Below are 27797 nucleotides of genomic sequence, written 5' to 3'. Positions count from 1 at the left end.
ATTATTCAAATATACGCAGTCAGTAGGTTCAGGCATTGGTACACAACTGTATCTATCACAGTGTTTTGCATAACAGTTGCATGCACAATTATGATGTTTGAAACTGGGTAAAACGTGATGTACAGATATGATAGAAATGTACTACCAGACTGTTGTATGATATATTTATTAGATTCAATGACATGGACATTGCAAAATATGTGTAATTTTACAATGTATGAATATCATCCCTTCAATGATCTATATTGAATATAAAACTGAGTCTTGTGTCAATACCTTAGACAGCAATGAAAAAGAAAATTGTGCTCTAATTAGCTATACACAGTGCTGTCTTGACAAAGACATACAATGCATGCAGGGCTGTCAACAATGAAAGATCACTGAACTTGTTGCCGTTCAAATTAATGTTTGCACACAGAGTAATCATAAAGCCTGTATACAGATATGAACTGCTTGCCAAGCATCAACAAAACCCTTTGAAATGATAAAATGTTGGAGTAAGAGCTGTATTGGTGACTCACAGAGAGGGAGTAAATTATGATACACTAGGAATTATACACTGGCAGCTATGTAATAAAGTGAGTCTTTCATAGAGAGAGTGTTGGTCACATGTACATACGCTTACTATATCATATCTTTACAAGACTGTTAGTCCATCAGTGGTTTGCCATAACTTGCCTTGTATGGCTCGGTGTGCTGAAGCAAATACTCCTGACCAATACTACAAGTTTTATTATCTGTTTAATATTTACGTTTTGCTTGGAATTTCCATTTTCCTTTTCAACTTCTTCTATTTTGAATAATGTCAATAAAAGATTCTTTGACTGTACAAACAAGATTTGGTAAATTAATGTTAAGTAAGAAAGTCAGACAACTTCACAAAAATTAAAGATAAGATTATACTACAATTAGGCAATACAAGATAGAAGTGCACTTACTGCACTGCTTATAAATAACTTGTAAATTGGATTTTGAATTGCAAATCTTTTACATACACACAGGGTTTGTACATGCACAACTCAGGTTTAGTTTAAGCCAGCTCAACTTTTATCCACAAACTCCCAAACAATTGCTGATACTTTGGATCAATTGAGAGAAGTGAATTTAGCACATAAATAGAGACATCCACGACTTTGATAACTTTCACAGGTGAAGAAACTTTGCATTTTTAACAAGATTAGCTTTGCCATGCTTTGGAAACTAGATGTGACATGTAAGACCACTGACCATCTGCCAAATGTTGCACATAACAATGTTACTATTTTACTTCAAGTTCAATAAATTTTCCAAATAGTTGCTATATCATCTACATTACTGAAAAATTGGCTGCCATGGAGATATTACAGATGTTTTTGATTCATTATTTTTGCCCTTGCTATTCATTGAACCCTTCAAGTCACTTGCTGTGCTACACCACATCATTTGAAAACATACGTAGATGATAATTTTAAATTGAAATATATCACATTTTTTTTTGTAATTTTAAAATCTCACATTAACAGTCAGGTTCTTCCATCATCAACATTTTAAACTTTGTGGATGTGAGTATGGATCTCCAGGTGTACATCTCAGCATGTACAGTGACATGGATCTCCAGGTGTACATCTCAGCATGTACAGCCACAATTACAAAACCAATGTATGGATCTCCAGGTGTACATCTCAGCATGTACAGTGACTATGGATCTCCAGGTGTACATCTCAGCATGTACAGTGACAATTACAAAATCAATGACGAGGAAAACACCAAAAAGGTTTCTTTCCTGGTCCACTTTGGATGAAAGAAACTTCACTTTGCAAACACAATACAGCATGAATTTTCACTTCATCAAGATTGATCTATGGTATACACTATGCATCTGTGTGGTAATATTTGAAATATTGACCTTTGACATGTAACATATTTCCATAATGCTATTGACGACATGTACTGTATTTCCATAAAGCTATTGAGCGACATGGGATGTGTGTGCTCTAAACCAAGATGACTCAATACAGACTTGTACGAGTTCCTTTGCATCAAAGAAAATTCATTATGTCACATCTATCAGTATGAGGATGACAGTAAGATATTTCATTGATGTCTGTCAACAGGCCTACACTAGAATATGATGATAAACACTCATTACTGCAGTGTTCTACTGACACATGATGAGAGCAGAATCTTGTGATGGATATATGAGCAACAACCATGCGGCTTGACTGACCAATCTAGGTAGTACCATGACAATTGATTTCAAGAACAAACACCTACCCTTTATCCACTACATGCAAGTTGTTATGGAAACTGCTGATGTGATAAAAATACTGATGTATCTGTAAAATGCTTGTACTGCTCCGCAAAAATCTATGAAAACTTATCACAACAACAGGTTTCGTCATCAAAAGCATAATCTGTTTTGTCTTCTTTGTTAATTCAATATCTAAGGCATAAACAACAATTTACTTTTTTCTCTTGGCATTTGAAATCTCTTTCGCCAGAGACAAAAATTACAAACTGAATCACTTCACATCATGTGTAGTCAAATTTTCTAATGAAAACATGACAGTTAAAACCTGCATGGGCCATTTCAATGCTCTGAAATGACTAAACTATTTGTAAATCAAGCTGGCTGTGGGTGTGGTAATCTATATCATTACAAAACAAATATGTTAATTTATTTCACTTATTTGAGGATGAAAGATGTTCTGGTATACAGCTACCATGGTAACAGATTATAGATAATAGAATGCACCAATTGTCTCTGCTTTGTGTTGGCACATGTACTAACACCAATACAATAATCAGTATAGTTTTCAATTTCCATACAAGTGTCAAATTAAAACAACTCTTTATCTTAGCTGACTAATTTTTGTTGAAAGCTACTAAGTCAGCATGTTTTGATTGACCTGTGATCCCATTCCTTGTAGACAGGTCCTCAATTACCATTGATAACAATGGGTTTGGGTCAAACCATGGTGGTGAAAGGGTTACACAGCTTACATCTTTGACTGAAAGATCTGTCGCGCAAGAGCAGTCCGAGCACTCAGGAGTGTAAGGAGGGCCCTCTAGTGACAAATCTTTCAGTCTACTTGCACCTGTAAATGCAGTGTTATCATTTGAAGACTCCAAGACAAGCCCCATAAATGCAGTATCTCTCTGTTGATATCGTATAAATGCCTTTTAATTGTTAAGTCCTCAATATACATGATGGCTGTCACCTTCAATCAAATGAAATCAATGCAGCCTCCTGGGAAGGTGGTGGTGGTTGTTGAGGTGGTGGTGGCTGTGCCATGCCTGGTTGTACTGGCATTGGTTGTTGATACATATTGCCCTGTGGTGCTTGGTTCATGTTGTAATGTTGTTGTTGTGCTTGCTGTGTAGGCTGGGCCACTTGTGTTTGGTTCTGCTGTGGCAGTGTGCTAGCCAGACTTTGCATGCTATACATGTTGGCCTGCTGATAGTCCATGGAGCCAGACTGGTAGTCCACTGTTGTACCAGGTTGGTTCAAATGGTAGTCTAGTGAAGGAGGTGCACTGAGGCTAGAAGGTTGTTGAGGCGGATACTGGCCACCCTGTGCAGGGTACTGTTGCCCTTGATTAAATGATGAATTCTGTTGTGGCGGGTACTGATTGGGCTGGCTGTATTGTGGACCTTGGTTGACTCCATTTACTTGTGGGGGTTGGGTAGGTATCACTGGTTGTTCCATGTAGGGACCAGGCCCTGGCTGCTGTTGTTGTTCCATTTTAAAAGTATGCACTGGTGAACTATGCATGGAGTTGGGTGGACTGACATAAGCCTGTAAAATAATGGAACAAAGCAACTTACTACAACTTACTCATGGCCTGAACAGTAGATAAAGAAAGGAAACTTAGTCAAGTCATTTAAGATGCCTAAGTTTACAAGTCCTACATCACTGGTAGTGTCACCCTTTACAGAGACAACGATAGAAAAATAGCGCCAATGGCACTTGATCACAACTGGCACATTGTGAAACTACTCTATCTCTGGGTACACCTGTACATGAAATACTGAATGGCACAGTAAGTGAGGCTACCCACAATTCCCCTTGATTTGTTCACTCAGAAATTTTTGCTAAAGGCTTTTTCAATTTTATCAGTTTCTTAACAATTTTTCACTTACAATTTAAGTTCAGTATTATTTGTTAAAACTATGTTCCAAAATGTTTGATTATGCTTAAAATTCAAGAGTAAATTGAATGAGAAGTCGATGTTTGGACGTGCTAAAAATTGCACACTTGTCAAGATAAAGTTATCAGCAACTAAGATGGTCTCATCATACCATCTGTCAGACATGCAAATTTCCTTTGTTACGAACATTAAAAAAAATCAATACCCTTTCTTTTGCCAACACAGATGCAACTTATTCCCTTAGTTTTCTTGAAAATATTGTGTATGGCTGTCAAAAATCTATGTCGACAAAATTACAAAATTGCTATCTCCTCCGCGGAAAAGGGGTTGATCTTCTCATTATTCACAGTGAGAAATCAGAAAATTATAATGATCAGAACTATGTTGCCAGAATTTTGAAATATGGACCGAGTTGTTCTCTGTACAGAAGAAATTTGCTTCAGTTCAGAGAGTGATCTCCGTGTGTACAGATCATGGAGAATTGTGGGTAGCCTCACTTAATGTGAATGGGTAGGTGCTGCGGGTTTGGAGTTTGTCAGTAAATGCACACAGAAAACAAAATTCCCGAAGTAGCGAATTCCAGCCATTTTCAAACCACACTGTTTGTCAGTGGGGTAAGCAATATTCGCAAAAATCACATTTCCAGGCTAATAGACTATGTTTTACGAAATCACACGTCCTTATTACAAAATAAAATGATCTTTGTCTTTAAATCAATGCGCCAGTAAACAGGTCCAGCAGCTAGTTATGTCATCAAGTCTGTAATGTTAAGGGTCATAACAAATGTGAGAAATCTAAAACATTAAATATGTTGTTTTTTATCAATTTTATTACCAAAAGCGCATGAAAATCTCTGATACTTTGAATCAGCCATCCTGCATATTTGTAACATTCATCAAAACCTCATTTCTGTTCCACAACTCATTAAATAGTCCACAATGCAGGATTGGTGTACATTCCAAAACTACATATATGAAAGACCCCTAAAATCAATTAGTTAAAGGGGTGTTAGAAATTTCCCAAAACTATCTAACCGCTGCTCCGTTTGGCTCTATTTTTCGGAATCGGAACCTTGGAATTAGTCTGAATATCTCTACCAAATATCAATGCAGTCTGTTCAGCGGTTTTTGACTTTTTGTCGTTTACGGAAAATGGACACTATCCACCACCGGTTGAAGCTAACCCTATATCACAACTTCCAGATGTGATAATGACCTATAGTCATTATGTTAAAAAATACCGCCAATGGCGCTTGGACATAATGACCACCTAGTATTATCGGCATTTATCAACAACCACACTCACTGTGAATTAGACAGACCACGAAGTCAATGAGCAACATATAGCTGAAAGACTATTTTTCACATTGCGATTTTAAGCTCATTTTTATGAGAAAAGAGACATGTATATGTATATGGAGAAAAAGCAGAAGACATATTTGTAAATTGTTTGTTAAGTGACAATCATATATGCATCTCTTGAAATTTTGTGGTTATAAGGTATAACAGTAGTGTAAGAATAATGAGGTATGAATAAGTTAGTAAAGCTAAGTTGACAGTAATTAAGATTACAAAATTATACACTAAGCTGGGGAAATCTGATTGAAATAAATGTTGAAAAGTAGCAAAGTCATGGTCATCTTTTGTCTAATACCTTGTGTAAGTTCATGAACTTTACATAAATCTTGCTATAGATTTGTTGCTAATGGGCAATAACTGTGTTTCAGATCATTTGAGAGCAATCTATCCATGATAGGTTTAAATTGTAATATACTTCTATTTAAAGGAGAGAAACTTCTCAAATAATTTTTTTCCCTGTAATTTTCTGTGAGAACACATGGACAGATGCTCAGGACTCTATGCTGGTGCTACCTTGATAACTAACCTACAACTTGTAACGTCATTGTCTAACCTGTTCACCCCAATTTCCTGTAGACAGGTCCACACTCTCCATTGATAACAATGGGTTTGGGCCATACCATTGTAGTGAAAGACTGTAACATGTGAGGTTGTGGATACTTAATCTCTGGAATGTCAAAGTCTGTATATTGACTCAAGGATGTTTACTTAACAAATGCCTAGGGTCATCTCAAAAGTGAGAATCTAAACTATGAGAAATGTTTTTTTAATGCTTTTGATGCCCAAAACCATAGAAATCTCTTATACTTCGAATCAGCCATCCTGCATATTTCTAACATTCATCAAACCTCATTTCTGTTCAACAACTCATAAAACAGTCCACAATGCAGGATTGGTGTACATTCCAAAACTACATATATGAAAGACCCTAAAATCAATTAGATAAAAAGGGGGGTTAGAAATTTCCCAAAACTATCTAACCGGCGCTCCGTTTGGCTCCATTTTTCCGAATTGGAACCTTGGAACCAGTCTATGTATCGGTATCAAATATCAACGCAATCTGTTCAGCAGTTTTTTACTTTTTGTCGTTTACGGAAATGGACGACATCAAACACCGGTTGAAACCACCTCTATATCACAACTTCCAGTTGTGATAAAAAGGTGTTGCTTTATTCAGTACAACACAGATTTTCAGGACTGAGCACTTCCTTGACTTTGATATTTTGATTTGACAGTGGATTATCTACATCAATAACTCCTTTCCTAAATGATGTCAGTAAAGTAACAAACCTGTTGTGGTGGTGCAGTAAATTGTTGGTTAGGTACACCTTGTGGCGCATACATTGTATACTGCATAGGTCTCATCTGTTGTTGATGTTTATGTTGTTCCAATCTCATCTGCATTTCACGTTCCTGTTCTTGAAGTCTCTGCAGTGCTAGTTGACGCTGGTATGCCAAGTATTCCTAAACAAGTAATAACACAGTTTTGTAAAGCATTTCTAAAATCTACAGCAAAGAGATGACTTTACAGCTGAAAAATGATCTTGGCCTCCATTGTATCACATTTCAAAAGAAAATTATAATGCTAACTTTTGATGATTTTTCTCAATATTTTTGTTTTCAATGTCAAGCATACATAGTTCCATGTTCTACTCCCCAAACCATATTGATATCAACAGTATTCTGCTTGTTAATTCAGCCTGTATACGTTTATACTGTGTTGTTATTGTTGACAATTCTGGTCTGGAGTAGAATTCAAATGTAAACAATAACAGTGCATTTTTCACATACAGGCACTACATTGTCAAGCCAAACAGTGGGTGTTTCAACATTCTTTTGGAGTAGAACAAGAACTTGTCATTGACATACAAAATAAAAAATAATGAAAACATCATAATAATGTAGAGTTACCCTTTAAAACAGAGCATGAACATAACAAAAGTAATTTAAAATTGTTTTTCTATCAAACTCTATTATCAGCAAATGAAAAGAAGTTATTGCAAAAGGTTGCAAATGTAAATAATAAACAAATGTCAGAAGATACAAATATAAATGGCACTACTTGATTTTGTTGATGTTTCTGCTACATTTTATGCAAACCCAATCAAGTTACTATTAAGTCCAATCAATCAATTGCAAAATTGGCAGTTAAGAAACAAAGCAGTGTATTAGTAGCCAGTAGATGGAACTAGTTAGAGATAAAGTAATGTTCAAGAGTTACATAACAAAGCTATGAACACACTTTGACATGTTTTGGAATTCTGATACAACTAACCTGTTTCTTTTGTCTCATTATCTCTAATTTCTGTGCTATTTGGATTTGTCTTAATCTTTCAGCTTCCTCTGCTTCTCGTCGTAACTTTTCACGATGATCTTCTCTGAGAGCATCTAACGCTTCTCGTGCATCTCTGAGCTGTGCCAACTTGTCTTGTAATGATTCCATGCTATCTAATAGTGTCCAAATTCAACAGTAACATACAAGTATTAAATAAAATCTGGAGTGTTATAAATTCTCTAGACATTCTTTTTCCTTTGTTTCTTTCTTTGTCAACAAACAGAAGAAACATGCTGCACCATTGCTATTACACTGAATGATAACTTTGGCAATGTTGTTCTCTTGTGCAGAGAATTGATGGCAGCTATCTTTGTACAAAGAATCTTCTGTGTGAACATTGTGAATCTTTCATGAAGTATTCTTACTGTGGTACTTTTCTTGGTATCCATGAAATTTCTGACATGTTTGGAAAGGACTACCAATGGTCAAGGCCATTTAGTGTGGATTCATCAAAGAAACATGTTCTTAACTTTTGAAAATTTCAAGTAAAGCATGCATTGTCAATTTCTACGAGATATATTTGACCAAAATTAAATTTTGAAATGGCTGAATGAAACCATATGAAGTAATCTACTAACTATGTTATTTTCCTGACAGTCATGACAAGATAGCATGGAAGACAGAGTCATGGACTTACTTCTTTTATCTTCTAGCTCATCAATAATCTTCATCAACTGTGGATTCATGGTTGTAATGGTTTGGAAAAGACCTTGAACTGAAGTGTCATTGGCAATGCTACGACCACGCTGAGAGTCACTTTTCATTCTATTAACAAACACATCAATGTTGGTGGACAACATCTGTAAAAACTGTTCACTGTCATCACTGTCATTCTGATATTGCTGCAAAACAAATGTTATACATGTAAGCTCATTTAGCTCTACTACATAATTTTCCCAGTTTTTAGCAGTAATTTTGATTAAACAATGCAAGGCTCTACACTAACTTACTCAAGACTCATGCTATTTGTTTTCCTTCCATGAATGGTATTACACATAATTGTACCATTGATATTAGATGTAAATATAACCTTGCAGATTTCAGAAAGTAGACTTGGTGTTTTCCTTTCATTTGATAAGTCATCTATTAAATGACCGTCTAGTTGGCATGATCACTTTTGTAAGTTGTTGTAAATTTGTATATTATTTCAGATATAATGGGTAGGAAACAGAGATTTTTTTGAAAATATTTTGCTCAATGTTTGCACTCCTCAAAGTTACATTTTGATATTCCTTAATGGTTTTTACAGAAATGGTTAAATCAGTCACTGTTCATATTGAATGTCACAACAACAAGCACAACAACAAGAACAACAACAAAAGAAGTGTTGATCAATTATTCTACAAAGAGAAAATACTACGGCAAATGTTGGAAAAGAATTGCAAATACTTACTTCAGGGATCTTTCCTGAAGTAGCATAAGTGGGCTGTGATTGTGAAGATACAGACATAGGGGGCGCTGTTGATGCTGTCATGTCAGCACTAGCCGGTGCTGATGGTGTGGCTGCTGTTTTCTGTTCTTCATGTTTTTGTTCCCAGTATGAACGATTCAAGTAACGGGCTAACTGCAATCACAAAGACAGTAAATGCTTTATTCAAAATGTACGCCATACAAACCAATATGGATAATATCTCCACATTTGTCTTTCAAAGCTAATCATCACATATCACTTGGATATTGGTTAAACTTTCTGACGTGTTGTTTGTACTGTAGGCTTACACAATGTTCTCAGTAATTTTCAGATACTTATGCACAACCAATGAGGCTACACTTCTTATCACATAATTCAGAAGGTGATGTTGTAGAGTGATTTCTCAGGCAAGGCATAAATTTTGTAGCAAGAGAAATTAGGGTAGGATACAGAATACAGAAGTTAAACAATTTACCTCCGGGTCCATATCTGCTGATTGAGATGTACTTGTCTGGTTAAAGGAAAAACAATACATGTTAGAGGTCGATATTTTAATTACGCCATAACATTCACACATAACTTTTCTAGTACATTGTGGCACATTCAAATTAATCTGAGAATGACTGGACTTTTCACCCTAAATGATTTGAATCATAAAATGGATGAAATCACACGTGATCAAAACAATTACATGTACAGTATTAACAACAAAACACTTAGCATTGAGCGGTCTATAAAATATTCACTTATTTGGTGCGACTGTCTTAAATATCATTGATTTCCATCATTATGACAGCAATAATGTAATCTTACAATGTCTCATGTGTACAAAATCTTTCAACTTTAATAAGGAAAACACATCTTCAGAAGTCTATAAGTGTAACAGGTACTCATACAACGTTTGTTGAAGTAATTTGGTTAAACTTTTCCACATGGTTTCAAATGTGTAGATAGAGAAGTAAGAAAAGAATGTTTATAACTCTGATTGAGCTCTGTGTCACTGACAGCCATGCTAAGAAATCTTTGACAATAATAGCTGAGATTGTAACTGTTGATAGACTTGGATAAAGACTTACCACAGATGATGAATACAAGGAACTAGACGCTGATGTGGATGAGGATGTGGCAGATGTGGTTTGTTTATCTTTACGAATCCGCTACATAAAACAAAAATGTGAGACAGAAATATGTCTCAAGGTGAGATGAACAAAACATGTATCTGTAATTTTTTAACATTTCAGATTTTGACAATGTAGCATAACATGTAGGAGGACAGGTTGTTCAGTGTATCCTAACATACAATAAATGATACAATACATCAATAACTCGATTACTATGAAATAATAGATTTGTCAGTGTCTGGTAAAGAACAACAAGTATATGTATGACAGGTGTTGTAATAAACACTGGTGTATTTTTTAAATTGCACATGGAAGATGTTTATTTATTTACTTATTTATTTATTTATTTATTTATTCAGCTTTGACATAAAGTCAGGATGAGTCGCACAGGTGACTAACACCTATAAAAAAGCAACCCTCCAAAAAAGAACAGATTTTATAAGTTATACATACTAATTAAAAACAGAAAAGACAAATGATTTAAGATAAAATCAAAAACATAACAATAACAAAACTATAAAAAAAAATTCAAAAAAAACCCAAAAAACAAAAACAAAACAGAAATTAACAGAGACGGCAACTTTTACAGTGGCACTTTCCCACCCTATTGGCTTACATGGTTTCAGTGAGGGACCATCTAATAGTGAGGGAACATAAGTTGTATTCTTGAAAAGTTTTTAGGCTTAGTGTAGGAGTCTTAGTTTTATGATTAGAAATAATCACAACGTACTATGTCCTCCAAAACATGTGATCTTGGATCTTGGAAAGCTTATGTAAGTCTTTCATTGCATACCATTGGCAGTTATCACTGAGAATTTTTCTTTGTTTTTAGATAACTGAGCCAATCTTATATTTTGTTCAGATTCAGCATGAAATAGAAATACAGACAGGAGATGGTAAAAATATAACCTTGTTTACTGATCTACAATAGTAACAGCTGTATTAATGTATCACTGGCAATGAGTTCCTACCTCTCTATTTTCAGCTTCATCTAAGGATAATGCCATAGCTAGTTGTAAATCTTCCTCTTCTTGCAATTCCAATTCAGATTTTTGAGCCGGGACCTGCAAAATATCCAGGAATATATGATAGACTTCATAATAAATCTTACTGACTTTGGTAATAGTCATCTCTTTCACAATGGCCTTCATTTCTGTAAATGTATTTGTGGTGTACAAAGTATTTGTGGTGTACAGAACCAAGTATTAACAGTTGAAATACATATCTAATTTAATCACCATTAATGAGCTAATACTCTGTGACTGCATGTATTTTTCTTATATTCCTTTTAAAGTTCAGTGAATTAAGCCTACACTTTTGGTATTCTAATGTGATTACATAAACTGGTGAAGGTTTGGAACTTTACTGCAACAAGTCTATTGACGCTGAACAATCAAATTAGCCTTTTCATATACAAATACATTTTTGTATTGAATACACTGCCTGTGAAGTTAATTGATAGCCATTTTCAGGGTTTTTCTGCATTTTTAGGAGACAGTATCTAAAAAGTTGCCCTCCATGCTTAGATACAAAAAATATGGCATATGTACAGTATTTTCAATCATTTCAATTGATTTGCTCTATTATATTTCTATATCATAATTCTGAACAACATATAGTTGTACAACGCAAGCAAACATGCCACTTGAAAACCACACCAACTCTTTGGCAAAGTTTAGACAGGGTAAATGTAGAATGGAAAGCTGTACCTGAGGTTGCTGTGAGAGAGGACTGGCTAGATATTCAGCTGGTAGATCACTCTCACTTGAACCACTCTTACTTCCCGGTCTGTAGACAAACAACAAGGATCAGTTGATTGAGTTGGTAATATCACTGGATTTTTGACATTCAGTACTTTTCAATGCCACTAAGGCTTTTCCCTGTCATGTAACATAGTTCCTCAAAAATGTTGGATATATTACAGCGGTTTCAATGCACATACCAAATTGCTGACAAACAACACTGGTTACATACACAATCTCTTAAAGTCAGCCCACACACTGCTGTGTTATTTTCACCAACTACTCACACCTAGATACATACTTGTCGTCCATTGTCTTCTCAGACTGCCTTATTTTGGACAGACTGTACGTGAAAGCACTCCACATGTTGTCTTTATCTGATGCAATATCACAGCATACACTGACTATCTATACCACTTGGAGGAGCTACATTTTGATCATGATCAATGGTGCTGCTACACTGTAACTGATACAGGTGGACAAACCATATTCTATTCTATCAGTGTTACATCACCATAATGTATAATTCTAGCAAGCCTGACAACATTCAAAATTCTACTGTTATGTAAATTACATGGTCACATACAGTGCTTGTGACAACATGTCATCTGCTCATTACAGGCATAAACGTGCAAGGTCGCCAGGAACACAGTTCTCAAAATCAACACAAAATTTAGTTCCACAACATCAAAGACACAAGTCAGGACCAGTATCATAATTTTTCACTTCATTGTTCTAGGATCTATCAAAGCAATAAAAGACTTACTTGTTGACTTTCTCATAGCATGCGTCACATACCCTGACTTCCTTTTCAATACCAAACTTAGGTATAGTAGATGTCTTAGATGAACATTTACTGCAGAAGACTTGCCCACAGTGACGGCAATGATGCTTTAAGCAAAACAAATATACAATGTTTATGATCATTTGCATTCTTCAAATTAACATTTGTAAGAAATTACTTCGAACTGCAAAAATGTGGTTTTAGAATAGTATCAACATTGCTAACTCACTTGCTGAAACTTGCAACCTCAAAAAGTTTTTTTTTTCTCAAAATTTGTTGATGATTGAAATCTTTCTGACTTGTAACTACATATACATGCAGATTCTGCCTTTGAGAAGGATACTTTTGACATTCTATCACAACTCTTGTAAGTTAGGTGGAAGTATCCAAAATAAGATCATATCACTATGTATTACAGTCCCTTGTGAGTATGTTTATGACAATTAATTACATTTCCCTTAAACTGAACACAAAATATGTAGCTTGTTACGTTGATGAGATTGCTGGCTCTGAAGTCAACCTTGGGTACACTGGAACTAAAGTAGGAAATTAAATACACGTTCACTTGCTTGTCCAAAAATGTTATGGTGATGTGGTATCAGTAAATCCTTTGGTCCCTTGAGATGATATTTTGGACAAATATTTGCATTTTCCCAAAATGCTGCTATAATATTGAAATATCTATAAACAGTGTTAATGTATCTTTTGTTGGAGCTTTGTTCACTGTAATGCAAAACAATAGACTGCAGTACAAGAACATAGCAAGTGTTGACTGATACTTCTTGTCAGAAATAATGAGCTGCTGAAGGATCACCTGATACATCAGTAGGCTTACTACTCGTTATGTGATACATCAGTAGGCTTACTACTCGTTATGTGATACATCAGTAGGTTTACTACTGGTCATGTGATACATCAGTAGGTTTACTACTGGTCATGTGATACATCAGTAGGCTTACTACTGGTCATGTGATACATCAGTAGGCTTACTACTGGTCATGTGATACATCAGTAGGCTTACTACTGGTCATGTGATACATCAGTAGGCCTACTACTGGTCATGTGATACATCAGTAGGCTTACTACTGGTCATGTGATACATCAGTAGGCTTACTACTGGTCATGTGATACATCAGTAGGCTTACTACTGGTCATGTGATACATCAGTAGGCTTACTACTGGTCATGTGATACATCAGTAGGCTTACTACTGGTCATGTGATACATCAGTAGGCTTACTACTGGTCATGTGATACATCAGTAGGCTTACTACTGGTCATGTGATACATCAGTAGGCTTACTACTGGCTTGCCCACAGCAAGACTGGATGGTACATTAGTTCTACTTTACACTGTATTATGTCAAGAGACAATGATAAAATTACCTACCTGTCTTTGGAGGACTCCAAATTCCACACGGCATCTATGACACACATCGCCATCAACCCACTCCGGAGCCTATGTGTTACACAGATTACCAGAGTACAAGACAATTAGATATCAAACAACAAGCTAAGGTGGATTAAAAGACAGTGGAGCAGAGATAGCTGGATCAAAGAAAGATAACCGCCCTTGTGCATGGTATTTCTTCCAGGCTAAAGTGAGGTCATTTTGTGAATTTTCACTCTGTAGACCTAAACACCTTACTCAATGTTGTATGAACACCTTCAATTAAAATTTTATACTATTTATCTGTGACATCTTTAAATCCCCATCTGCAATGTAAAAATGTTCAACACATCACTGAGAAAACAATTGTGACAAAGTTGTCTACAGAAAAAGATAAACTACTCTTAAATTTGGTTTTACAACTTCAACTTTTAACTTGAGATTTGTAAATTACTGGAAATTATAATTTTGTTTATGCAAATGTGTAAAGGTAACTGAAAGCAAACACAAATACAAGTTACTTTACCTTTTCTGCCACAAACATTGCATCACTTTCTTTCATTGGAGGAAAAGAGTATCCTACCGAGAGAAAAATTAACACAGTTGGATAAATCAATACTATGCATTTGGTCTCTACTAATTGTTAACACTAATAGTACAACACTGATAACTCACTTCACATTCATGTAAAAGTTGCTCAATAATGTAATATGAAATCACCGTCCCTCCACCCACCGGTCTGGAAACGCGACACGTGCCCTATTGTTTAAAGGTGTTAATTGCTCTACCGTTGGTACGAAGCGCATTATGGATGTAAATGCTTGCTTGGGGACGCCATCAGTAGCGTTTGGCAACATCTTGCAGTGCGGAGTATTTTTATTTATTGTCATGTCTTTGCTCCCCAGGTAACTTTGTTACCATAGCCAGGATTTCTGCTACAACTGAGAAACTGTGTTTATTGAGAGTAATTTCTTTTTAGATTTTCGTCTATGATTTTCCGTGTTTTTCTGTCGAATTTTCGCCAACCAAATTTGACCTCGCTAGGTAGGAAGAGGCACCTTATAGTATGAAAGTTCCCCCCCCCCTTTCACTTGTAGAAATAAGAATAAATCGAAACGACTTTGGCGTGATCAATCAGTGATGGGGATTTTAAAATTGGTAGTATGCGTTTTTTGCCGTTTACCAAGATGGCTGCCACCATACGTAGGCCATGCGTTTTTTGAACAACGAAAATTGCCAATCAACCTGTAAAATTCCCCGTGAATTTTGACTTGTGAGGTATATACCTTTCCAAATGTTTATTTTCTAGAATCGATTTTCATTCTTACATTACTCGAAATTTATGCTTTCTATGTTTCGGAATGCTGTTGAGTTTGCCGCGACGCCATTTAGAAACTTTGATTGCACACGTTGGTTCTTTGGTCACCAAGTTTTTTCCTCCCTTCCATGTTTGAATCTAATCCAACTCCGCATATTTCAGTCATTGAACATTAAATATACGATATTTTACAAATGGTGAGACACTTATTTTGATGTTTTATCGTCCGAAACGATGATTTTTGGCATATTGATTTTGTTTGTGTCTTTGTTTATCCGTTTTAAGACTTAGGGGTACAGTCGCGTACAGTTGTCTAGCAGCGATTCCTTGCAAGCTCAATCTATTTTGGAGGCCAAAAGAGTACGCAACAGCTTTGAAAAGAAATGAATTTTTATGTATAAAAATGTGAAAGAACCTTGAGGCTCCCACCTCAATATCGAAACGTTTGTGCTACAATATCGCCAAGTTTATTCAGCAAAATCGCTGTAGTTAATAGCGCAGTGCATTCTGGTCATTTTGGTTAAAATTAGCATATTTTTCATGCAAATTCACGTACTTGTCACCATTAAGGTGTCAGAGATTCACAGATATTTTGTAATTGATATGTTTACCCATAACGCGCATCGGAACAAAGAAACAGGAGCTGTTTCCAGACCGGTGGGTGGAGGGATGGTGATGAAATGCATGTAACAATGATGAATAGACTGAATGATCTAAAATTTTTACTTAGAGAGACTTAGTCTGCATGAGGACTGTTTCCATACTATGATTTCCAGTAGACATACAGCAAATGGTTTGGAAACCATGGTAACATGTCTGTTATCCCCTTTCATGATTGCATTGATGTACTTGGGGAACCCTGATATAATTTACAGAGGTACCGCCTTTCACAAAAAACACCGTACACTGACTGTTGACAAATATGTTTTTGAATAAATACGGCAAGGTTGGATTATCTTACCTTCCATTTTCATGAGATGGTACGTATCTTGGACAATTTTTAAATTGGGTTCACTGCGGAAAGCATGCGACCATGTCTGAATTAATTCCAATAATTTATGTTTTATTTGCTCACTGCCAGTCTGTGGAAAAACAATAACAAAATATGCAGCAAATACCAAAATTATTTTTTCAAACAATGAGACTACTTCACTCATCTCTTATCAGAGTAATTAGGAACACAAGACAATGGATATCCAATATATGGCTTTCATAGAATTTCAAAATGTGATGTCAAAAGTACTGGAATGGGCCATAAAACACAATCAGCATTTTTCTGGATGTTTATGTATCCAAGTGTTAGGTAAAAAAAATTCTTTAAAAGGGCTTTTAAGCAATATTCATTGATAACAATTTGCATACCTTGATTAGTTCTCTAAATTCATCCATAAAAGATTTTGTAGCTACTTCTTCATAAACTTGACTACCACAGTTCTTCACCACAGACTCTAACACCTGTAAGATAGATGAAGTTGACCATGAATTCTCAATTGTACCTCTAACTACAAGGACATATTATTGGATATGACATTATAACAGAGAAGCACATGATATCTACTGTGAAACTCTTATACCTGTAACATGTTCAATACTCCGATTATTCAAAACAGGTGAATGAAAACACTTCACTATGTTGTTTGGTTTTATTTCAAATGAGTTGCAAATAGATCAGATCATGAAGTGTGTTCAATAAAACAGTACACATCTAGACTTTACATTACAAACATACATCAACATGACATCCAAAACATTTGTGAAGAATACACTGCAGAAAGTTGATACACAGAGATTTTGCATGGCAGATTTGATGAAAACATATCAGATGAGAGAGAATTAAATATCTGTGCAATGACTTGCAAAATAACTTTGACCACTGTGTGACAGCCAATCTTTCAACCCTGAAAGCTTGGTATTGTGTTATGGTATGGTCGGATATTTGTGAAGAGAAATGGACATGATAAGATATAGCTATGGAGTTTTCACAAATCATTTCAAGTTGTATATCATACCTGCAGGGCATACAAACACACATGAGGATTGCGATCTGACAATTTCTTCCTTATGCTTGAGACTGCATACTTGGCTCTGTAAGTTAAAGAAAAAAGTAAAATTCACAAAACAATTTTCTTCCCTCTTTCATATCATTTATGGTTCTAAGGTAGGGTTAACAGAATACTTGAATTAGAATACAGATTCTCTCCCCTCTTTCATATCATTTATGGTTCTAAGGTAGGGTTAACAGAATACTTGAATTAGAATACAGATTCTCTCCAATGCAATGTACAATGTACTGGAGATATCCCACGAGTCATTACGATTGAAGTCCTGCATGTCTTTCAAGCATGCTATGTATACACAAATTTATGTACTAATTTTATAAAGTCTGCACTTTTGAGCACTTTTACCGGTAGATTCCAATTTCAAATTATTTGGAAAATCATGTTTGATTGAAAGAGACGATAGCATTTTTCACAGTGAAAATTTCTACATAACAGAAAGTCTGCCAGGAAACTAACATCACAGGATATTGTTTATCCCAATGGACATGACAAAAGAAATTTACATGGCAACTATTCTTAGAGAATGACAGTTCAGTTGGCCAAAACTTGCTTCCCAAAAGTATTGTATTGTAGCACCTGACTCTGATTTTCACGTTATTTATTGGTGTTTTTGAAATTTTCTTTGAAGTATGTAAACATACATGTACTATTGGTTCATATAGTTAAATAATCATTTAGTTGCTTCACATTATTGCTTCTGTGTCGAGTAGAAAATGTTATTACAAAAGTGACTTTCACTAGTACAAATAAAAAAGAATTGTAGGTAATTTATTGTGTTGTGTGCAATGGACATTCAATCCTTTGAATGAAGAATTATTCACTTCAGCTTTCAAAATGGTAGTGAACAGTATGTTTCTTTGAATGAAATCTCTCATGGACCAAGCCACAGACCCCTGGGATATACATGTGAGTATATGAATAAGCTGAGCTGAGATGCTGTGCATCATGTTTCTGACCAATTCAAAATATATACACCTGAACTACCATGCAACTAGACTCTATGGTACACACATGTATAGTGTCATTGTCACCACATGTAAATATATCAATTTACTAGAGGGGTGTGTTCTGAGGATTTTCATCAGGATTAGGTCAGTCACATTGCCACTTTGGTGGTAATAAATAATATTAATGACAGAAATAAAATGAATTTCATACCAATACTTCTGCTGTAATGATAAAATGACAGGAAGTGATAAATGGCCCTACTGCACGTCTCTCAGTTCTTTATAAGAGTATAAGAGTATGTGAAAAATGCTGTTTGAGAATCCTTTAATAAGTAACTAGCAAAACTTTCAGATTTCAACTTCATTGCGTCTAGTATTATGTGACATCTGTGAACTTACTTCTATATTCTGTTACTGGAATTGATGACATCAAATTTTTTATGATTGACCATAGTCTATTTGCCAGTAACCAATTAATTTGGTAATTACGGAATGCAAGTGTCAAAGGGTTTTGAAGAACTGGCTGCAAAACTGCATCTACATGTACTATTTTACAAGACTTCAAAGAGAAAATGCCAGTTTGCAACAGGGTCCATACACTCAAAGTCACATAAAATTCAAGGACTTTCAAGGACGTTGGAGGTAATTTTCAAGGACTGTTTGAGGTCTAAAATACACTTTTCCATGAATCATTATTGTGATACATCATTTTATGACATCATGACTGATCATTTCATAATTTTGCAATATCACTGGTCGCTCATTAATTATGCAGGACTTTACAGGAGTCTCAATTTCACTTTCAAGGATTTTTCACGGACTTTCCACCAAGCTTTAACATTCAAGGACTTAAAAAGACTTTCAAAAGAGCATACAATGTATACAATCTCTTTTGCAAGTATATGTACTACCAGTTAGCTGCTTCTTAGTTGAACCAAAGGAAACCTTTGTAAATTGTATGGAACACAGCAATACATCATGATGGATTCATTCAGATAACAATTGTGGGCTAATAAGTGTGTATTTTTGACATGGGTATATATATATGACTAATAATTGTGTACTACTGCAGAGGTACCAGTAGGAGTATGTAGCTAATATGTAAATGTGTACCTCTCCATTGGTATGTACATGTATATGACTAAGCTTCACCACTACGTCATAACATGGCAGACAAACAGGATGTAAGTGTAATCTAGGTATATATATTCTTGTGTTTTATGGAACAAAAATCCACCTGCTTTCCTTTTATAGAAGGATCTATTAAAAAAGAAATTGTGACAAAGTCTTATGTGACTCTGAAATTTACTTTATTTACACCAGGATAAAATGTAATGCTTTTATTATTTGTCATCATGGAGAAAAGCTGCTGACTATCACATGGTTAAATAGTTGATATATGAACAGTCTTGCTTCTACTGTCTATGGTTTATATAACACTCGCACAGTGAAAGAAGTATGGTAATCATTCTAAACTTGTTTGAAGCAATGCCAACACCTGCGAACGCATTACTACACAAATGGAAAATTGTTTATATGGTTTGTAATTTTGTCAGGTATGATCATTTTGCGATGATTTAAGTTCATGTTCCTTTTTTGCAACGTGTAAGCAGTGAGCAATCCTTTTCCTTGCCCACAAAAGACATGGTGATTTTGTATCTTGCTGCGCCAATTGTGTAAATTGCAGTTCTTGCACAACTTTTCCCCACACATACATGTATCTAGATGTTGACAGAATGAAAGATCTGAGAAGATCTGCTGTTGTAGCCAAGTCTATAAATATTTATATGTTGGAGTTTATGTTCTTATGAACAGAACATGTGTATTTTCATGAAAATATTAGTCAAATCGCATTGATTTAGGCTGTTTACGTATTCATGCAGTATCATGTAGATGTATGCGTATGTTCAATGAACTAAAATGATTGCTTCATGATTGTGCAGCGAAAATGTTAATTTCTTAATTGCTTTTGAAATGAGATAAAAAATAGTGAATACTGTTGGAAGAACCACTGCCATCATAAGCCTGTGAGAATTCACCTGGTAGGATATAGTCAGAGTCCTTAGTACTGGGTGGTCCTATTGATTACTGCTCTGATCAGCCTGAACTAAACTACTGCCACACTTCACGTCTAAACAAAGAAATGATTTCATTTTCAGGCAATTTTGTACAGAAATTAAACCTTTTCCTCTTTTAAATGAAATTTGGCCATAGTTGTAAGGTGTACATGTACACTTTATGAATACCCATTGCTGGCTAGCTACATGTACAGGGTGTTCCAGTAAAGTCACAACATACATTGTAGGCGCTGCCATGTCCAGGGTCTTGACTACCTCCCCCTTTAGAAGTATTTGTAGTGTAAACTTTATATTGATTTTATCAGAGATGTATCTCAATAATTTAAGGCGATCCCAGTCAGAGATTAGTCCTGATATAGCTGTGGAAACTCAGCTATCTGTTGGCGGGGTAGCGGGGATCGCTATGCGGGTCAAAGGTCAACCCCGCCACGGATAACTGCCGGCCAACTGCCATCGAAAGTGGGTCTATTACGACAACACAACATGTATCGGAACTTTGAACGGCAAAATAAACCAAAGTGAGCGTAGTTCAATAAAATGACCTATACCTGCCTGAACTCTGATTATTGCTCATCCCTAACTCCTTTTGTGAACAAAATTTCTGAGTTTACGTAATTCGGCTGATTTTCCAAGGAGTACTCAAGAGTTTCACTCCAGCAGGGAACTTTGACTTCCATTGATATGCTAATAAGGATCTGACCGGCTGTCACGCTATTCACGTTCGAACCATAGAGGCCTCAGGCTCCAATGATGATGATGATTAAACAATTAAAAATGAAGAAAAATAAAACTATATTTGGACTCAGTAAAGTTGTTTTTGTTGTTATTGGGCCCATTCGTTCAGTACGGGCTCTGCTATTGGTTCGATTTGAAATGCGCCCACGTGACTTAATCTAACGCGGGGTATTTTAAATGTGGAATGTCAGAGACGACAAGATGCGCTGAAAAACCTGCTGATTTCTCGACTTTTCATCGGTAAGAGGTAAAAATGTCTGAGTATGATTGAGAAGGACTAATGTGCTTTGACCCTACGTCGAATTTTACCGATTTCGATGCTTGCTAGGTGCATTTTTGGCGATTGAAAAAAAGTGTGTGGCAATGAAGTGACATCCCTTGGGTAATGTTAGGCTGTATTGAATTTTGCAGCGCAAAGTATAGTTAGGCAGTATTGAATTTCGCAGCGCATAATTTGTCCTTTTCTGCAAATACTATCAACTACAACAACAACAACAATAACAACAACTTTACAGAGTCCAATATATTTTTATGTTTCTCCATTTTTAAATATTTAATCATCATCATCATCATCAATATCACTGTATTAAATTTTGAAGCGTATGTGTATAGCATGGAGGTAGTATGTGTATAGTGATGCTGTGTTGAATTTTGCAGCGCATAATTTGTCCTTTTCTGCAAATACTATCAACTACAACAACAACAACAATAACAACAACAACAACAACTTTACTGAGTCCAAATATATTTTTATTTTTCTTCATTTTTAAATGTTTAATCATCATCATCATTGGAGCCTGAGGCCTCTATGGTTCGAACGTGAATAGCGTGACGGCCGGTCAGATCCTTATTAGCATATCAATAGAAGTCAAAGTTCCCTGCTGGAGTGAAAATCTTGAGTACTCCTTGGAAAATCAGCCGAATTACGTAAACGAACCAGAAATTTTGTTCACAAAAGGAGTTAGGGAATGAGCAATAATCAGAGTTCAGGCAGGTATAGGTCATTTTATTGAACTACGCTCACTTTGGTTTATTTTGCCGTTCAAAGTTCCGATACATGTTGTGTCGTCGTAATAGACCCACTTTCGATGGCAGTTGGCCCGCAGCTATCCGTGGCGGGGTTGACCTTTGACCCGCATAGCGATCCCCGCTACCCCGCCAACAGATAGCTGTGTTTCCAGAGATCAGTACTAATAGTACTGCGTGGATGTGACTGAAACATGCAGCACGAGAATTTTTTTTCAATTTTACATCAAGTGCCAGCTAAACAACTTATTAACTGCTCTGAGAACAAACCGTTTAAATTTATTTTGATGGTTTTAAATGTACCTCTGATGTGACATTTAAACTGAAACTTAAAATGTACAATGGACTATGAACCCTTGGCATGTCTTTGTGTTTCTTTGTACTTTGTAAGATGGTTGATCATTTACACTGCCAAAAACGCACATATCATCACATTTTGTCTATGCTACCTCAACTGAAAATGTCTATTATCCCACAGTCCCTCTACATATACAACGGTGATATCTCATAAACTGATGCCTGGCTGTACCAAGAATGGCTGTGTGGATATCCATTTGGCCATCACAATAAGCCCTTGCAAGGTCCTTGCACAGGGAGGGACTCTTTCCACGGGAAGAGATCTCTGTATGTCATTGGGTTTCTTACACAGAACTGAATGTACATTGAATGCAATTGACTTGCCAAGCCAGTTTCACACCTGATGCAGACATTTCTGCCCGCACTTGTGAATAACAAACATGTGACTGTTCTGTCACCTTACATACTTCATCAACCAGTTACCATCAAGAGCCTTTACTTTTGTAGTTTTAGTAAATTTGAAACTTGCCATGTTTTCTTGTAACTTGTGAAACAGTTAATGAGAACAAAGCCTTGAACACCAAATAAAATTTGGTTTCCACAAACAGTGGGGGAATCAAAAGAACTGCTGATTTTGCAAATCACTTTTTAGCATTCGGGGAAAGGTACTTAACACGTCTGATAAGATTTAGAAGAAAAACATCTACAACAAAAGGATCAGTTGAAGATGTAATTGATCCAACCTGACCAGTTTCTGTGGGGGGGAACAGTTACAATGTGCATGTTAAGATGTATATTTATTACCATTTCATTACATTCAGTCCATCCCTCAGAAAAAGGTTTACAGGGTGACAATTGCTCCTTGTCTAGACGATAAGTTGTACTCTACAATTTTCACTTGTGTACGACTGAGGTTGGACTCTGGCGACCAACTGGCCAATAAAAATACGAAAACTGCTGATAATTTTCTCCATCACTACCATTTAGCAACAATGCACGTAAAAGAGATATAGCATTAATTTTAAACAGGTAAAACACATGCACATGATGGGTACAGGGTCAGTCATTATTAGTATGTAATGAACAGTCAAAGGAATCATCCACTGCTATCCAAAGACTATGTTGCACTTTTTAAGTACAATGAATTCTTTGTTCTCATCCAATACTGGGTTGGACATTTACACATTCATGAAAACATAAATTTTATGGAATAAATTAACAGATTTACTTCAGTGATACATGTAATAATCACATCAAGCAATGTTACAACTACACATCAAATCAATAAGTCTGATTTATGTTTGATGGAGCCATCCTTATGTGTAGGGCTGACTTCAAACTATTACTCACTTGTAGTCTGAGATATAATAAAGCATTCATATGCTTTTCCATCAATAACATTTTCTAAGTCAACTTACGTGACATCTCCTTGTCTAACACTATCACATATTTGTAAAGTAGCATCCCAATCAGGTTCCAGCAATAATTGACTGGTTGCTTTATCTGAAAAAAAGGCAAAAAAGTGTGGAAAATGTGAATAGAAAACATCCTCAAATAAAATGATTGAGATCGATGTGAGCAGTACGACTGGAATTGACACATAGAGTCCCACTTCTTCATAGTTGATGTTTTCATGAACAGCAGCTCATTTTCAAAGACCAAAACAAGCTACTGAGACAACCCTACATATAGGTTTTGTCGCGGTCCTTTTTCACTCTGGTTTTGTGAACCAGTCTTTATTATTACACTTGTGATACATAGTTTAACATTTTAAAAGTTGAAAGACAAAAATCTGTGTTCACTATATCTAGCAAATTCATCATGCCATTTTCAAGCAAACTGACATATGTGCACTACCGCTATCCTACAGTGACGCTGCAGTTTAACCCTTTTCCTGCCAGACAGTAATAACTGTATCACTTCCCCATCAGCCAAGTCAGTAAAAAGCGGTATTGAGCCAAAACATGACGTATTTTCACCCACTTGCATCTTTTGTCCAAAAATAATCAATTTTACAGTATTATGTTTTCAACAGCCTTCAAATGTACAGTATTATGTTAAAATACATCATATGGATTACGTTGTGTTTCATTAATTTTAACCATCTTGACCTGGTGGTGAAATATGGACTTGGCAGGAAAAGGGTTAAAGTACAGCAAATTGTCATACAGACGGAATTTATCACAGATCTTTTGACAAAATAACCAGTTTCAGGGTGTGTGTGTATCAGTATGGAAAAGTGCTGACCTGGCTACAATAGGTAAAGAGACAAGAGAATACAACATTGTTGATTTTTTTTGGTACAATGAGTCTTTCTGAAATATACTACCAATACCTAATATCATGCTGAAAAGTTATTTACTGATTTAGGAAAATTATACATGTTATATGGTATGCCATGGAGGTACCAATAACACTAGACATATGAGCAAATATCTTTCTGAAATATTTCCAACACAATGAAGGGGCCGATGAGTCATGTGTATGTGATACTAGGTCATCAACTGATTGTTTACAATCTTTACATTACAAGCAATGTGTTTCAAAATTTTTCAGGAAAAAGTGGCTGAAAACAATGGACAAGACCTGACAAGGTCAACTGAGTTCAAAGGTTGAGGACTTCATTCGGAGATGCAGAGCTGGGTAATGTACCCGTGTAAGTTACGTAGTTCAGAACAGGTCAAAATGTGTTTCTACCAAGCGGATATGCTGACGCACCTTACGATAAATTGATGTGTGACAGAATTCATTTATTTAAACTAAATGAGAGATGACATAATTCCTTTTACAATAAATGCTACTCTTTTCATTCTGTGCAAACATACACTTGTATTTGTTTCGTAAACTACACAGCATACTTCTTCAATGCACCATACAAAGTCTCGCTTCAGGGTCTGTGCTTATTTACTTGTACTCAGTCACAGAAGAATAATACACTTCTCGACTATGATCTCTTTTGAATTTTCAATGATCGCAAATATTGGGAAGCTGGAACATTTCGACGAAGGAATTTCTCTCCGCAATACACAAAGAATTCGAAAACTGTTTTTCCCTTGAAGGTTACGAGAATAACATTCTGAGACCGACGAACTGAGACGCCATAAGCGTACAGCTGCTCAGAATCCTACTCATAGTACTGAACCATCAAATTCGATATTATCCCAAAATATAATTACAGAAAATTCCCCCAGATAAATAATTCTACAGTATCAGATTTTCACTTACCGACTAGCTTATCGAAATTTCCCTTCGAAGAACTAAACATTCTGAATGGTTATAGCGGAACAACTGAAAATTTTCTTGTTTCCTCCCAAGGATATCCAAGATGGCGACTGAATTAATAAGGCCCTCTAGCTTACCGACGAAATCGAGCCATACGGATGATAGCATTTTGTATTTTCGAATAAAACTAACTCTATCGCTGTTCAATCTCAAGGCAGAAGTAATCTTGGGCTAGGAATACCAAAAACTGGCAAAACATAAAATAAATTCTTTCTAGAGGGAGATTAAAATAAATATGAGGTTTCTGGTATACATTATTGCACACCCTAGGTGGTCTCTCGACAGAATGACATCACACTGCTAAATTTACTGTATTAATAATAAACACGACGCTAAAGTTGCTAATACTTGTCCATATCCGTTTGCGTATTCGCACTTGAATTACCGACGCAAAGCGATGTTATCTTTAAGGATGATTTCTATCTGTCATTTGGGCGGCCCGTGGATAATAAATAGTGAAGCAAACACATATATGACTAGTTCAGGGGGGCGGGGTAGTTTAGAAGCCTTCATTTGCTCACGTGTTTACACACATGAGCATATGTCGCAGCGATGTCTGTACATGTCTGTCTGTCTGTCTGTGTGTGTCTGTCTGTCTGTCTGTCTGTCCGTCTGTCTGTCTGTCAGTATGTCTGTCTGTCTGTTGGTCCGATATCTCAAAAACGGCTTATCAGATCAGAATCAAATCTGGTACATATTACTCGGGGAGCTAGGACCACCCCCTTTGCACCCCCCCCAGAACTAAACCAAACCAACTTTTTTAGGTTCCTTAGACGACCCAAAACACAATCGAGATGTTCCCAAAACAAAAAGTGGCTGCAAGCCGGATTTTCAAGATGGCGTCCAAAAGGGCCGCCCGAAATAGGGGGTTTTCAATAAATTGCATTAAAACTTCATATAAAGGACTTAATATTAAAAAAACTTAGTGACACGAATGTGTCAGGGCACAATAAATGTTTATATGCCTATATAATTGCATTTCCTAATTATATATTCAAAATGGCGTCCAAGATGGCCGCCAAAATGGCTTTTTTTAATTTAAATGTCTTATAAAAACTCAGCAAACACATAACAAACAATAATTTCAACTGGATTGGATTAGTTGGATCAAAAGACATTTATTGATAACAAACTTGCTCCATTTGCATAATCTCAATTAAAAATGGCATTCAAAATGGTGTCCAAAATGGCTGCCAAAGTGGTTAATTTTCCATTAAAGTCTCCCCTAATAAGGAACATAACAGCAAACGAAAAACGTAATCATTTTAAAACATCATAAAACGAGAACTTTGGTATGAAAAAACAAGAACACTTTACCAAATGTTTTCATTCTGAAGTTTTCATAATAAAGTAGTGTCAAAATGGCTCCAAAGGAGGGGGGGTTTGGCCAAAATTGTTCAGACCAAATGAATACACTTCTATTCTAACTACTATGTAAAGCTAAATTCGAAATATATCAAAGGTTAACAGTAAAAACAAAACAAAAAAGATGAATAAGAATTTATATTGTGGCAGTTTATCACTTTCTGCTTACAACTTTTTTGTCTTTTGTCCAAAAAAATGGAAAAGAACAGATTACCATTCTGTGTAAAGCAAGTATTTTTCGCCATTATTACAATGTTAACGTAATGTAATTGTATATGGTCACTTTTTATGGTTTGCGATTGCTTCCTGCTTGCACATACTTCTGTCTGGCAAATTACAATTAGCTTTTACCAGTCACTATCGGAGTCTTCCAAATCTGAAATATCAGAATCCATATCCATAGTGTCATCTTCTTCTGACT

At 35.8% G+C, this 27797-nt stretch overlaps 1 protein-coding gene across 1 annotated transcript; it reads right to left on the bottom strand.

Moving 5' to 3' along the window:
* Positions 1-150: 150 nt before the first annotated feature.
* Positions 151-26089, bottom strand: LOC139152133 (hepatocyte growth factor-regulated tyrosine kinase substrate-like). Its single transcript, XM_070725226.1, has 17 exons — positions 25955-26089; positions 24148-24232; positions 17596-17671; positions 16949-17041; positions 16548-16668; positions 14795-14847; positions 14269-14337; positions 12864-12988; positions 12065-12143; positions 11327-11419; positions 10311-10391; positions 9710-9745; positions 9217-9387; positions 8461-8665; positions 7764-7936; positions 6779-6952; positions 151-3778 (listed from the first exon to the last, which is right to left on the bottom strand). Exons 1-17 carry the CDS (start codon positions 25992-25994, stop codon positions 3203-3205), a joined length of 2250 nt encoding a protein of 749 aa, XP_070581327.1. The 5' UTR covers positions 25995-26089; the 3' UTR covers positions 151-3202.
* Positions 26090-27797: the final 1708 nt, after the last annotated feature.

The sequence above is a fragment of the Ptychodera flava genome, chromosome 15, assembly GCF_041260155.1.
Source record: "Ptychodera flava strain L36383 chromosome 15, AS_Pfla_20210202, whole genome shotgun sequence".
NCBI classification, from domain to species: domain Eukaryota; kingdom Metazoa; phylum Hemichordata; class Enteropneusta; family Ptychoderidae; genus Ptychodera; species Ptychodera flava.
Note: the sequence above shows the minus strand (reverse complement) of the source record. Positions and strands in the feature narration are given on the sequence as shown.

Excerpts from the sequence above, each read along its gene's own strand:
- LOC139152133 (XM_070725226.1), bottom strand. The coding sequence starts at position 25,994 with ATGTTTAGTTCTTCGAAGGGAAATTTCGATAAGCTAGTCG. Across the intron at positions 16,669-16,948 it reads AATTTAGAGAACTAATCAAG|ACTGGCAGTGAGCAAATAAA; the intron begins GTATGCAAATTG and ends GTTTTTCCACAG. Across the intron at positions 10,392-11,326 it reads ATGAAGCTGAAAATAGAGAG|CGGATTCGTAAAGATAAACA; the intron begins GTAGGAACTCAT and ends TGTTTTATGTAG.